The following is a 14,224-nucleotide window of genomic DNA, read 5'->3' on the forward strand; positions in this document are numbered from 1 at the left end:
AAATTGCTTTGATGCTTAAAAATGTTTGTAGAAATAAGTGACATTTAAACCGACACTTTTCTTTTCCAGTAGTGCTAAAGCAATATTAATAAAAAATCACTTGAATGGAAACAGCCAGAACATTGAACTGTATTTATATTACTACATTCAAAATTAATCCTTCAGTTCTATTACAGATATCATGTTTAATGTTGTATTATAGCCACAGGTGATCATGGATGACCTGATGATGATAATGAAATTCTCATTACACATTAAATTTGATTTGTTTATTCTAATTATATATGTATGGTATTAGTTTCGTATCTTTTATCTGTTACCAGCTGATTTAGCAACACATGTAGCAAGAAAATGTTTGCTTTAGTCAAAGTTTTATAAAGGTAGAGAAAAGCATAGGTGTGATTTCACAGGTTCTGTGTTGCTCATTTAAATACTGTTCAGTACTGTATATGAAAGTATATTCACCTACACTGTTATTCATTAAATTCCCTCAGCTGTTGAGCATTCTGCGGTGTTACTGAATACATTTATTTCGTTTTCTTGTTCTGACCTTGGCTGTTGTCCCTTGCTCAGAAATGCCAAAGAAAGAATCACTGGTCCCAGCAGAGAGAAGATCAGCATTGGTCAAGATGTAGGAAAATCAGATATGTATGCCAGTGACTCTGTGTTTGAGGAAACCATCATTGCAGAATATGCATTGGTCATTAATGGACACAGTTTGGTAAGTCAAGAAACCAGTTTTTCAAAACATAGAGTCATGCGCTGCTTTTCATTACCTACTAAATCTTAATAATAACGAAATCATTTTTGGAAGTTTGAAACTCATTATGGACTCCTCATGGGAAAATCCAAGACACAGTAATATACTTTCTGTACAGCCATGCCCATTTTTTACGAATGTCTTGGGCTAGTCTTTAGTTTCTTAAGACCTGTTTATAAAACAGCCTCAGTTTTTTGTTTTGTCAGACATACAAAGGTTTTACATTGGTAAAACCGTTAATGAGATCCAGTGGTTAAATCTGAACCTCTCTGTGGTTTTAAGCGTCATGCTTTAGCACCATAATGGCTTTGCTAGACAAAATCTAATGGTTACTCCTGGGTAACCTTGGTAACCCTAACACCCACCTGACCTCCACCTGTGCAGGCCCATGCGCTGGAAGCAGACCTGGAGCTCATCCTACTGGATGTGGCCTGCCTGTGTAAGACTGTGATCTGCTGTAGGGTCACTCCTCTTCAGAAAGCCCAGGTGGTGGAGCTGGTCAAGAGACATAAGAGAGCAGTCACACTGGCCATTGGGGATGGAGCCAATGACGTCAGTATGATCAAGAGTAAGACTCTTGCCTATGGTTAGGAAATTAACCTTGCATGAACTCTATAGCAACTGTCTGATGTCTTATTTAACTGGTTTTTTTTTCCATATCTTTATTAGATTTTGTGTCACTGTTACCAGTTAGTAGCTATTGCCATACCAGTCTGACTATGTGGAACATTTAAGATCACCGTAAACAATTCTGTATAATAAACACAGTTCTTTGGCCAATGTTAGATCACACTGAATTTAGAGGTGTAATGGCTGTTGTATTCAGACTGGAAATGCTGTCTGAGTCTGTACTGGTATGTAACTGTATATGCTGGCGTTTTGGCTCCACCTAGCGGCCCACATTGGGGTTGGCATCAGTGGGCAAGAGGGCATGCAGGCTGTATTGGCTTCCGACTATTCCTTTGCCCAGTTTCGTTACCTACAGCGCCTCCTACTGGTCCATGGCCGGTGGTCCTACCACCGCATGTGTAACTTCCTCTGCTACTTCTTCTACAAGAACTTTGCCTTTACATTGGTGCATTTCTGGTTTGGCTTTGTGTGTGGCTTCTCTGCTCAGGTAAGCTTCTAATTGTAATCTTTATTTATCTAATTACTTCTAATCTTTATGTATCAAGAATTTGCAGAAGACCCACAGAATATATCATCGTGCTGTATTTCTTTTTTTGGTCGTTTCTTATTTTGATTGATTAATATTGTCATCTTAAATATTTGCACGTTGTTTCTTATCAAAGACTGTGTATGACCAGTGGTTCATCACCTTGTTCAACATAGTCTACACATCTCTGCCCGTTCTTGCGATGGGCTTGTTTGACCAGGTATGAAAAACACCCCCACACATTCCTTTTATTTCAGCATATGCTGAATTCAGTCAAATAAAAGCTTGAAATCTGCATTCTAAGTCCACCTTTGTTGTTTCTGATCAGGATGTAAATGAGCAGTACAGCATACGCTATCCAAACCTGTACAAACCAGGGCAGCTGAATCTCTTGTTCAACAAGCGCAAGTTCTTCACCTGCACCCTGCAAGGAGTCTACACCTCATTCGTCCTTTTCTTCCTCCCGTTTGGAGCATTCTCATGTGCCGTGCGGGAGGACGGGGCTCACATATCTGATCAGCAATCCTTTGCTGTTACTATAGCAACCTCTCTGGTTATTGTGGTTAGCGTCCAGGTAACAGTGTTTGTTTTTAATTAACTTTTTTTTACAGTTTCTAGAACTGCACAGTTGTGAAACACTACAGGTGTGTAAACACTACTCTGTTTATTCTAACCGTGTTTAATTTCTATGACGTCTATTTGATTTAAACCCTTATGCTTCGGGGATTCTTTGCAGATCCTTATTTGTATAATTACATACCTTTCATAATAGTTTCAATGTAGTTATGAATAAAAATAAATAGTAAATGAATTTTAAATATGGCTCAAAATGAAACACTAAGCAATAAGTAATAAGCCTGGAGCTTAAGAGGTTAAACAAAGATATCTTTGAGCGCCATGTAGGAGGCGAGGCAGACGAGCCGTGTCTCACACACACACATTTATTAACACGAAGAACGAGAACTGTGTTGACTGATTAATACACAGCAAACGGCTAAACACAGTAATCACGGTTCTACACAACGAGGCGTGTATAACATGGGGTCAAACACAAACAAAGACCAAAGACTAAACGGGGCCTTATATATATACGGTAACCAAATAAAACAAGGAACAGGTGTGATACACGGGAGGGGTATGGTCATACATACAAACACACACACATACACACACATACACACACACACACACGGGGGGGGGGGGGGGGGCATCTAGGAGGAGGGTCAATCCCGCCAGACCCCACAACTGTTGTAGAAGGGTTCTGTGAAAGTTGTCAAGTGGTTACTTAGCTATGCTCTTCACATGTTACATTTCTTTGTAAGAAGTGTTATTATTTCAGATTGGGCTGGATACGAATTTTTGGACTGCTGTGAACCACTTCTTCATATGGGGCAGTCTGGCCATCTACTTTGCTATACTGTTTGCAATGAACAGTGATGGCATCTTTAAAATATTTCCCAGCCAGTTCCCTTTTGTTGGTAAGTGTGACATAATTCCTTTAGGCCGATAGACTAAGCAAAATTTTTTCTGTTATTATTATTTCCACATTTATACCAATAGCTTTCTGTGACTGGAGGTCGCTGAAGGCATATGTACCATGTTGGGCATGTTTTACACTAGGCACTGCAAGGAACACTCTGAATGAGAAGACTGTGTGGCTGGTTATTCTCCTCACTACTGTGGTATGTACAATGCCAGTAGTGGCCATTCGCTTCATCAGGACAGACCTTCAACCTACACAGACTGACAAAGCAAGTATATTAACATAAAAATCGCTTTACAGAATACTCATGTGTTAACAGAGCTCCTGTGCACATATTGTAGACTTTGAATGTGTTTTTGCTTTATGTCTGACATCTATTAAAGGGTTTTCAGTTATGCTTATATTCCACATGGTCTTAAACCCTCATCCATTTGGACTTATACAGAGGAAGACACAAGTAAGACAGGTAAATAAACATTAAGTAAGTGCTCCGCTGTCGTGGGCAGGTGCGCTTTCTTCAGCAGGCGAGCAGGAGGCAGGGTCCTCAGGAGCAGAACCTGAGGCGCGTACGGCGGACCAGCTCCCGCCGCTCAGCCTACGCCTTTGCCCACCAGCAGGGGTACGGCGAGCTGATCACCTCTGGCAAGAACATGAAGGTCCACGTGCCGTCCACATCCACCTTCCCTGGCTCGTCTCCTGGGAGAACCCGCGCCGGTAGCAGCTCAACGGAGAACAAGCTGGGAGAGAGAAAAGACACCCACAACGTGGCGGCGGCTGAGGATACAACGAAACCCGGGGTCACGGAGCATACCGGCCTGGGTGGTGGGAGTGTGTACAGCCGGGACACTCTATACACAAACTAATCAGCTAGCATACAGCATAGCATAATATAGGGCAAGTGGAGAGCAGCTCAGTAGAGTTCAGGGGATTTCTCTTTAGTCATCTCCACCATTAAGCAGGGATTAGCACCTCTATGTGTGCATAATGTTGCAGTATGGCGGAATATGGCAATGGAGGACCGCAGGACTCCTGATCCTGTCGATTGAGGGTGTATGGGTCACGTCTCACAGCTCTATGGAGAGCTGTTCAAAGTGGGGGACATTTAAGGACATCAGAAGGCTACGCATGAAGTGACACTGAGGAGACCAGCATTGGCCAGGAGAACCTCACAATCAGCATAATGAAGCACAGGGAAGAATCCTTACCTTCCTGTCCTAATTTCTTCTTTTATGCGAATGCATTCTATTCTCCTGGTGCAACTTGAATTAATTGTGGCTTACTGACTCAGAAAGGCATTCTTCTCCTGCTAAATTTAGTTCTGTTTGATTGTTCACTCCCCAATAGACTGAGACTGACATGCAAATGCAGAAGCTTTACTTCAGAAAGCCAAGTTTTTGGACAATTTTTGGAGTAAAAGATCTTTGTATGCTTCCAATACGTTGCTGAGCTTGCCAGTACATGCAAGTTAATTACGTGCACAAATTCAATGCAATTAGCTGAGCTACTGGTGAAATCAAGTCAACTGAAATCCTCTCAGGAGATATAGTTACTATTCTTGGGTAGTTTAAGAATTACCGCAAATTAAAGCCACCAAATGTTTTACCAGATGCTCATGGTCTCATAGCTGGAACAAGAGGAAAACAGGAAGAAATATTTATCACAGGTCCTCTTGAAACAATAATACCTCTGCTTAAAATATTGTAAACATTAATCAACTGCTGAATTACTTGACTTGTTCAGTTTTTGTAAATGAATTAAATTATTTGACATACATTAATGTTTGCACATGTAGCTTAAAAGACTGACTGCATCAATAATGTTACTACACAGAATTTACAAACTAGTAATAATATTGTCAAGGGTAATTTGCAGTAAAATGTGTAATATACCTTTCAGAATAGACCTATCTAGACTGCTTGTAAACAAGCTTTAGCATTGTGACAGCACATGATATCTGATTCCGGTTCTGCCAAAAACAACTGCTTAACACTACTATCATTTTACTCTACATTCATATAGTTTCTCTGTAGTTATACTTCTCTAGTGTGCATATATTGTTGTCAGCATCAGGTTTGTTTGGAGAGCACTGAATGGACAAAATAAAAGTCCAGATAAGCAGAAGATCGATGTTCCAGAGGCTACCCAGCTGTGCCTTTCATTTATCCTCTGCCAATAATTGAAACATCAACTGAAAAAGTCAACAAAACATCAAAAAAATCTTAAATATGGCTGTCTATGTTAAGGTCTAAAAATTGGGCATTTCAGTGTCCTTTTGTAAAAGGAAAATTGTGCCTTTTTATTTTCCTTTTAGTAAATGAAGTATATTTTTAAGTTGAGTATTTTATCTGTGCCACCAAGGCCTTGTTTGTTTTCTGTTATTAAAAAAAAAGTTTTCCAAGCAAACAGTAAAACTCCTTGCTCATATTGTTACACTGACATATAAAGTTGTTTTCTATTTTAAAAAATCAGAAATCTTAGACAGGATTTGTGCAACAATTTTTTTTATGAAGGTTCAGTTTATGTCCCATTTATTTTAACCTCATATATGAAATCATTTCCTCCAATGAGTTGCGCTACTGTCAATGAAAACATGCAAATGATTAGAATTATTTTTTGTTCATGTTTGTTGGGGGGGGGGGGGGGGGGCTTATGCATGGATTTTATACAATTCATTGTACTTTTTATATGATGCATAAAATGATCATTATGAACTTACAAATTAAAAATCAGATTAGGTATTATATTGGACCCTGGTAACACCTGTTTGCCATGCAGTTACAGCATAACTGCATGCACTTGGCTTGACATGCAAGATTTTGCTTGCATTCATTGATAATGCAATGACGCTATTCTGATCAGAAATTAAGATTATTTTATTAGCTTTCAGTATAAAATGATTTAGCACAAATTAACAAAAATATTGATGACTTTTTCTCTCATGACAAACACTGGCAGCAATAATATCCATTGCTGTAGCCAAGTATCCATCGGTCATTATTAGACATCCCTCAGATAATATAATAATCCCTCAGATAATATGATAATCTACATTGTGTTTTATTCTTCTGTGAAAATGGTTGCCCCTCCCCCTGGCCTTGTTGCAAAAAGGCTCTGCTTTATCAGAGCTGCTCGACGAGCATCAGGCATATAGTACAGCTCCTTCACAGTCTGGAGAAAAGAATCCATTCTTTCAGTGGGTACCATGGAAACCGTGCAGCCTCCCCATCCAGCGCCTGTTAACCTAGACCCAACAGCGCCTGCCTGCCTGCAGACAACAGTGAAACATTCCACTTAGACTAAAATACAATAAAAACACATACACAAATAAATATATATATATATATATGTGTGTGTGTGTGTGTGTGTGTGTATGCTTGATGTATATATGTATATAGCTGCACATGCATGAATGCATCATAAATACAAAAGAGTCAATGTTTGACCCCAACCATCTTGATAATAATGCTCAAGTAATGTCTTAATGGGAAAGACGCCTTTCTCTCACTCACAGACAAATGTTGACCAGCTGGTCCAGCTCTGGACAGCTGCACTCATACAAGTCTCTGCAGCTAGCATGGCTCTGGTTCATCAGCTTGCCCAGCTGCAGGACAGCTCCAGCAGGCGCCAAGTCACATACAGCCTTGAACTGCAGCACCCGGGCAGCCTCCGTGTACACATGCCTGGCCCGCTGGTACAGCCTGAAGTGGCTCACTGAGATGAGAAGAGAACAGAAATGCCAGAGGATCATGTACTTGTCCTGTATTGTGTAAAAGGATTGTGATGGTCTGGGTCAATGTATAAAATACTGGTTCTCTTTGCCCTCACCGTGCCGCGTGTTAGCACTGACGATATTGACAGACAACTGCTCAGTGTTGATTCCCAGAATCTTGCAGACCTCATCTCTGCTGTAGGGCTCAGGATGAAGGACCTCCTCCACCAATTCTAGCATCTTCTCCAGACTCAACCCCAGCTCTGTCTGCAGATCTCCCAGCTTCTGAAAACTACTCCAATCCAGACCGCTCACTTTAGCCAGTACCTGTGATCACAGCAGGCAGTTTCTTTTATACACTCCTGTTCACAGTACAACTATGAAGACCCAATTACTATAGTCTGGATTAAATACAAGAGACCTTGTCAGGTTTACTGGCACCTTAAGAATATTATTGCCATAACTTTTGAAATAAAACAAAAATGGCTTACATGATTTACTAGCCACTTTATTATAGACTCCTGCCTTGTATGTACACTTTCAAAATGAACAATTGCAGTGTTGGCCATCTGTTGCCATTAATAGATTGTGTGCATCATCCTTTATCAATGGTCAGTTCCTAACCAGAGGACCTCTGTTTTTGTGTCTTTTTGGCCTTCCTCACCTTAGTGGCAATTCGGCATTCGACCACCCTGATGTTGAAGTGTGATGAAGCTGCTTTGTTCATCTCTACACAGCTGTTGGCGATTACAAAGACAGCTCCACCTGGAAGCTTCACATCAGTGGCTCGAAGCGGATTAAACTCAATCAGCTTTGCCTTTCAGAAGAATGTCGAGAAAACACATTAAAAAAAAGGATACCAAAAAGCAAAGCTTGTATGTCACCATATAGAAACCACAACCTAAAGCTCACATATTACAGGATATATGGGCACAAGAATGAACTACATTACCTTCCCTTCTTCAGCAAGGAAAGATATGGACTGATCCATCCCTCCTCCCTCAGTACCTATATAGCGTTCACACTTGGCACACGTTTCTGCTAGCATTGCCTTAGAGAAAAAAAGCAGAATTTTACATGAGTGTATAAATGATATGCACTTTAATTGTAGTGGGCAATGTGTGTGGGGAGAAGGTGGTGTTAAATGAAAAGTGACTTGATAAGAGTTACTTTGGAAATAGACTGCTGATTAGCCTCCATTGTGACCAGGCCTGCACAGCACACCAGGGCACTTGAACTAGACAGTCCTGAGCTAGCAGGTATAGTTCCATCCACAACACAGCGAATCCCCACTTGAGAAGACAGGCTCAGCTGCTCCTAAATTGGGGGAAAAAGCCGCACACCAATTGCTTTCACATCAGAAATTTGGATACAAATTTTTAATTAAGACAGCCTATCTTATCAGTTTGTCTCACCTGTATGCCTTTCACACCACAAAGAAAATAATAATGCCATTGAGGGTTCTCTCTGTCTATAGTGATTCCGCTGACAGATATTGTGAAATCCCTGCAAAACCACAACAAAGAAGAAGACTGATTACACAGGGCCCCCTTCAGGTTTTGACACGATACACTCTGAAAACAGCTTCACTTACTTATATTTGGGATCAGTATTGGCCAGTTGAATCATCTGTGAATTGTTCACTGATACAGCAGCAAGAATATTCTGCTCGATGGCCATGGGGAGGACAGCATAGCCACAGTAGTCAATATGTTCTCCTGTACATGGAGAAAATAACGTTAATTAAACATACTACATTACGTTATAGAGCACTGGACCAGTTGGAAAGCATTATTATAACATATACCTATCAAATTCACCCTCCCAGGAGCACATGCATAGAAGAGAGGGGATTCTTCATATTTTCCAAGAAATGCCTCTTTCAGTTTCCGTAGTCTACAAATGATCAAATATATTACAATTCAAGACATTCACGGTATCTATAGCTAGTAGATATCTAGGGCAACTTTAGTTGTTCGAACAAAACTCAGAATAAATTTACCTTTCGTTGGCACTGATCAGCACCTTGATCTTTGGCGGATTTTTTTCCATCAGGACTCTGATGTATTATATCGTGTATATATAAAGCCGTCTTCTCAAGCTGCGATCGATCAGCTGACAATCATATGCGGAATAGTTTTCCAACAATACGGAAGAAGTGGACAGCCATTCAAAAAGCGGTTGGGTAAGGGTGCACTCCCTCCGCAGAAGTTCTTTTCTGCACAGATCTTGGAACAGACTCGTTGTTTTCAGACAGCAATGTTCAACATTATGAGAGGACGTTCATAACTGACCCAGAATGCGCGTAAAGCCACCAGCCTCACACAGCACATGCGCACTTGCAGGCTGATGAGTTTGAGGCGCAGAGGATTGTGGGAATACTTCGGCCCAGTTCCCCGGTCAAGATGTCTGACATGGAAGATGATTTCATGTGCGACGATGAAGAAGATTATGATCTGGTAAAACGAAACCGACTTTCAAAGCTTTAGATGCACGTGGTGTATTATTTGCCTTGGGATCGTAATGCTGCATTTGAATGGTGTTATCTCTTTAATTACGGTTGAATGTCACCGATTTATCATGCCTAGCTATCTAGCTAGCGTGCTAACCCAGCTACAGTCACCATAGGGTTGAGCTCATGTTTGTTAGCGTTTAGCTAGCTGTGTATCTTATGTGTAGTAAGTCATTGTTCTTAAAGTACAAAGCATTTGTAACATTATGTACGTCTTAAAACTAATACCACGCGAACTTGCACTTTCTTAGTGCATTAATATAGTTTTGCATTTAGTAATGTGTCGTATTTTGTGATGTGTTTAGACGAAGCGACTTGTCGCTAGTTGCTAGCTGTCAGTGACTTACACTAAGTCTGAACCATATCCCTGTGGTCTAAATCGGACATACTATAAGGTGTCTTATGAAGCCAAATGTAAAGGCTGTATTATCTTAGTATAATCTTATAGTATCGTCTTGCACGTTATTGTCAACTGTGGAGCATTCATACATTTATGAAGGATGTGCGCTTTTGAATACTAGCCTAGCAGTTGAACATAATCATAGCTACCACAGTCGCATATCTTTTTAATTTGTTGTGTTTTAAAGTCACTGAAATGCCCCTAAATCTGTACAGTCCGTGATTTTGGAAATTAATAATATAAATCTCGAAAGATTTAGCAACTTGAAAGAGGAGAAAAAGTAATAATCTACTCTCAGTGGTCTTGAGTACTTCAAAGATGTGTGGCCTGCTAAAAGTTCAGTATGTAATTAAATCAAGTGGAAAATTTATTTATTTTGTGTTTCACAGCTGAGACTGTAGCTTTCCAAAAATACTTTACTAACAGATCTAAATCCTGCCTCCTCTTTAAAACAGCAATATATCCTGTCAAGGTAAATTTAAATTGTATTTCAACACTTTTGTTTGAAATGGAGAGTTTATGCCAGGATTGTGTATGGCAGATTCATCAGTTTTGTGTTGAAAATGTTTTTAAACTATTGTCACTTTACTAGTTTGAATGAATAAATCACCTTCAATGTATTTTAAAAAAGGAAGGTTCCATCTATACACAGGGTAGGGTCTGTGTTGAGGCCTTAGAACTAATATGTTTATCTTTTTCTATTTTGATTCCAGGAATACTCAGAGGACAGCAACTCTGAGCCAAATGTTGACTTGGAGAATCAGTATTATAATTCAAAAGCCCTAAAAGAAGATGATCCCAAAGCAGCCTTAAGCAGCTTTCAGAAGGTAAAGCAGCACCCTGTTAGGTACTTGACATGTTTAAGCCTTGCAAAAAAAACAACAACAACAAAAAACCAAAGGAAAAAAGTAATGCATTAGTTTTTACATTATAGGTGCTGGAACTTGAGGGTGAAAAAGGAGAATGGGGTTTCAAAGCACTGAAACAGATGATTAAAATAAATTTCAAGCTGGTAAGCAATAATCATGATTAATTTAAAAGCCTTTTTTAAATCCTGAGTTTGGGATGTTGTTGTTGTCAGTTTGTATAATGGTGTCGGCTATTATTTGTTCAACTTTTTATTTACTTTTTTTAATCAGACAAACTTTCCTGAAATGATGAATCGTTACAAACAACTCTTGACATATATACGAAGTGCTGTAACAAGGAACTACTCTGAGAAATCCATCAACTCCATTCTAGATTACATTTCAACTTCCAAACAGGTATGTGGTGGTGGGGAGGGTTGAACATCACACATTTAGTCCAGCTGTGATTTATTTTTGTATCTTATGGCATTGGTACATTTTCACTGTTCTTCTTTTTTTTTTTTTTTTACCTTTTTGTTTGCAGATGGACTTACTTCAGGAGTTTTATGAGACTACCCTAGAGGCATTAAAGGATGCTAAAAATGACAGACTTTGGTTTAAAACCAATACTAAGGTTTTTATTTGATCGATTTAGTTATTAAACACTTGAAATGAACTGTACAATTTAGACTGCTCAAGTCCATTAACTAATTAGCATAAATAGCTTTAGACCTATGCATGAACATAATTGATCTGTCATAATAAGTATAGAAGTATCCATGCAAGTGCTTAATATGTTATCTGAACTAAGAACTCGTTAATGCAGCATATTAGGAATGATGCCTGTTTACATACGGTATACAGGCATTTATGAAATGTGTTCTTTTGCTCAACCTAGTTGGGGAAGTTATACCTAGAGAGGGAGGAGTATGGAAAACTACAGAAAATTCTCAGACAGTTGCACCAGTCATGTCAGGTAAAAGAGAATGAGAAATGTGGAAACGCTTTGGGTTTTTTGTGATTTGAGCACTTGAATTTTATGGAGATTATTCTCTTTGTGAAGACAGATGATGGTGAAGATGACCTCAAGAAAGGCACACAGTTGTTAGAGATCTATGCTTTGGAAATCCAGATGTACACAGCACAAAAAAACAACAAGAAGCTGAAAGCTCTGTATGAGCAGTCCTTACACATCAAGTCAGCAATCCCACATCCACTCATTATGGGAGTTATCAGAGGTATTGTTATTTTCGTTACTAGTTACTTATATACTGGTTCAAATCATACATTAATTGGAACCAAAAGAAATGCTTGTTCTGCTTCGTGATGGGGTATTGTGTAAGTATTCATATTGTCTTGTATGTTTAATCTGCTTTAGAATGTGGTGGCAAAATGCACCTAAGGGAGGGAGAATTTGAGAAGGCGCACACAGACTTTTTTGAGGCATTCAAAAATTACGATGAATCAGGAAGCCCCAGGCGAACCACTTGTTTAAAGTACTTGGTGTTGGCAAACATGCTGATGAAGTCTGGAATAAACCCATTTGATTCTCAGGAGGTAACTTTAATACACTCTGTATTTGGGAATATTGTCGGTTTTTGTTTTGACTAAGTAAAATGCTTGTTTAAAATGTAATCCTGTGCATAGGCAAAACCATACAAAAATGACCCAGAAATTCTAGCAATGACCAACTTGGTAAGGTAAGGCTGCAAAAATACATAAAATTTAGTTTCTCAACTCAAATTCTGTAATGTTGGATGTGTGTAATTGTATGTATAGAGTTCATTTTCTTAAATTCTAATATGTTGGCTTGGTCATTCCAGAAGATTTAAAACAAGTTGTTTTAATTTATTTGACTTTACGTATAGTGCCTACCAGAACAATGACATCACGGAATTTGAGAAAATCTTGAAAACAAATCACAGCAACATAATGGATGATCCCTTCATCAGAGAACATATTGAGGGTGAGTTTGACCTGGAACACCTCTACATGGAATAAATATTTTTTTCTCACTGGAATTTTATGTAATGGAAATGACTTTCCTTATTTTTGTCTTTCAGAACTATTACGGAACATAAGAACACAAGTGCTCATCAAATTAATTAAGCCTTACACTAGAATACACATACCTTTTATTTCAAAGGTAATACATTTTCTATATAATTATGCTAGTATATTATCCTGTACTATGTAAGTTCATGGCTTAATGGTATTTCTGCAGGAGCTGAATATTGATGTTGCAGATGTGGAAAGTTTGCTTGTGCAATGTATACTGGACAAGTAAGTTGACAAATATATTTTAATTACTGACTGTTACTGTTAACAATAACTAGTGATTATTACTGTCTTGAGATCTCTATGGTACATGGGAAAGAGAGTCAGGAAACCAAAAACTGATACGATAAGATGTTTTTAATACTAACTTGCATCTCATGACTGTTGTTCCGTTTCAGCACAATCAATGGCCGGATCGACCAGGTTAACCAGCTATTGGAGCTTGATCACCAGAAAAGAGGAGGGGCTCGATACACAGCCCTAGACAAATGGACCAATCAACTCAATTCCCTCAACCAGGCAATTGTCAGTAAATTAGCTTGATTGGCTAATCATGATCTCCAAGCTGTTCATTTACCTGATAGCCAGGAAGCTCAGAGGGCTGTCAGTGACACAACTCCTTTCATGTACTCCCTGATCACTGATTGAGTGTGTGCTTAAACTGGCTAGTTTGTGTTCTGCAGTGGCAGGTACTTAAGCCTCAGCAGCTTTGTACATCTTATACAAATAGAAACACCCAATGGAAATCTGCTGTTCCAAGTCTTTAAAGTCTACTGTCACAGTGTTCTTTAGACTATGGTGAAGTCACCTTGGGAGGCGGGGAGATGATATTTTAATCACATGTTTTGACATTTGGTTATGGCAACAAAAAGCTTTTTTTTTTTTAGAGGTATACATTTTACCTTTTTGGGGAGGTGTGAAAGCATTCTGTAATAAACTAAACATGTTTATCTGTTACATTGCCAGAGCCAGCATGTTTTGTTTTGCTTAAAGATTCACCTTCAAGTTTTTGGTAGATGCACTCCAGTGCCTGTTAATAAAGTACTGTCATTACTAGAATTCCTCTAGTTTTCACAAATGGAAAAACAGTCCAATAGAAAATTTCCAAAAACACATTGTTCCTAGAAGATGGTTGAAAGAGAGCATGAAAGTGCATCCTAATGATTCTGAAATTTAGTGATCTATGGGATGCAGCACATTTGGTACCCTCGCTACTGATCGCTTATGCTGTGTAAGATCTACTGTTTCATTTTTGAACAGTAATAAAGGATGCCTTTGTTGCTTCAGATAAATGTTTA

The 14,224-nt window shown here is 39.0% G+C and overlaps 3 protein-coding genes across 4 annotated transcripts in view; 2 read left to right on the forward strand and 1 right to left on the reverse strand.

Moving 5' to 3' along the window:
- The window catches only part of atp8b4 (ATPase phospholipid transporting 8B4), an 18,052-nt gene extending 12,296 nt beyond the window's left edge, over nucleotides 1–5,756 (forward strand). Inside the window, exons 21-28 of the mRNA XM_027017154.2 lie at nucleotides 574–721; nucleotides 1,145–1,328; nucleotides 1,654–1,877; nucleotides 2,053–2,136; nucleotides 2,245–2,490; nucleotides 3,256–3,394; nucleotides 3,537–3,667; nucleotides 3,906–5,756. Of these exons, the coding sequence (XP_026872955.2) occupies nucleotides 574–721; nucleotides 1,145–1,328; nucleotides 1,654–1,877; nucleotides 2,053–2,136; nucleotides 2,245–2,490; nucleotides 3,256–3,394; nucleotides 3,537–3,667; nucleotides 3,906–4,262 (1,513 nt within the window). The 3' untranslated portion in view covers nucleotides 4,263–5,756. The remainder of the gene's footprint in view (nucleotides 1–573; nucleotides 722–1,144; nucleotides 1,329–1,653; nucleotides 1,878–2,052; nucleotides 2,137–2,244; nucleotides 2,491–3,255; nucleotides 3,395–3,536; nucleotides 3,668–3,905) is intronic.
- Nucleotides 5,757–6,248: 492 nt separating this feature from the next.
- galk2 (galactokinase 2) lies at nucleotides 6,249–9,406 on the reverse strand. 2 transcript variants are annotated; one of them, XM_027017155.2, is made up of 10 exons: nucleotides 9,111–9,406; nucleotides 8,916–9,004; nucleotides 8,703–8,826; nucleotides 8,524–8,614; nucleotides 8,279–8,425; nucleotides 8,061–8,159; nucleotides 7,773–7,925; nucleotides 7,225–7,435; nucleotides 6,909–7,110; nucleotides 6,249–6,664 (listed from the first exon to the last, which is right to left on the reverse strand). In XM_027017155.2, exons 1-10 carry the CDS (start codon nucleotides 9,158–9,160, stop codon nucleotides 6,457–6,459), a joined length of 1,374 nt encoding a protein of 457 aa, XP_026872956.2. In that variant the 5' UTR covers nucleotides 9,161–9,406; the 3' UTR covers nucleotides 6,249–6,456. The 2 variants fall into 2 exon arrangements, with proteins under 2 accessions (XP_026872956.2, XP_026872957.2); XM_027017156.2 differs by lacking the exon at nucleotides 8,916–9,004 and having other exon boundaries at nucleotides 9,111–9,199.
- Nucleotides 9,407–9,487: 81 nt separating this feature from the next.
- cops2 (COP9 signalosome subunit 2) lies at nucleotides 9,488–13,883 on the forward strand. Its single transcript, XM_027017157.2, has 13 exons — nucleotides 9,488–9,567; nucleotides 10,734–10,847; nucleotides 10,955–11,032; nucleotides 11,160–11,285; nucleotides 11,413–11,502; nucleotides 11,767–11,844; nucleotides 11,932–12,106; nucleotides 12,247–12,425; nucleotides 12,516–12,568; nucleotides 12,737–12,834; nucleotides 12,932–13,014; nucleotides 13,093–13,151; nucleotides 13,325–13,883. Exons 1-13 carry the CDS (start codon nucleotides 9,514–9,516, stop codon nucleotides 13,467–13,469), a joined length of 1,332 nt encoding a protein of 443 aa, XP_026872958.1. The 5' UTR covers nucleotides 9,488–9,513; the 3' UTR covers nucleotides 13,470–13,883.
- Nucleotides 13,884–14,224: the final 341 nt, after the last annotated feature.

This window comes from Electrophorus electricus, chromosome 2, assembly GCF_013358815.1.
Source record: "Electrophorus electricus isolate fEleEle1 chromosome 2, fEleEle1.pri, whole genome shotgun sequence".
Taxonomy (NCBI): Eukaryota; Metazoa; Chordata; class Actinopteri; order Gymnotiformes; family Gymnotidae; genus Electrophorus; species Electrophorus electricus.

Coding starts and splice junctions, on each gene's coding strand:
- galk2 (XM_027017155.2), bottom strand. CDS start 9,160: ATGGAAAAAAATCCGCCAAAGATCAAGGTGCTGATCAGTGCCAACGAA. Junction 8,426..8,523: donor GTGGTGTGAAAGGCATACAG/GTGAGACAAACT, acceptor CCCCCAATTTAG/GAGCAGCTGAGCCTGTCTTC. Junction 7,111..7,224: donor CAGTGCTAACACGCGGCACG/GTGAGGGCAAAG, acceptor TTCTCATCTCAG/TGAGCCACTTCAGGCTGTAC.
- cops2 (XM_027017157.2), top strand. CDS start 9,514: ATGTCTGACATGGAAGATGATTTCATGTGCGACGATGAAGAAGATTAT. Junction 9,568..10,733: donor ATGAAGAAGATTATGATCTG/GTAAAACGAAAC, acceptor TTTTGATTCCAG/GAATACTCAGAGGACAGCAA. Junction 11,033..11,159: donor TTAAAATAAATTTCAAGCTG/GTAAGCAATAAT, acceptor TTTTTTAATCAG/ACAAACTTTCCTGAAATGAT.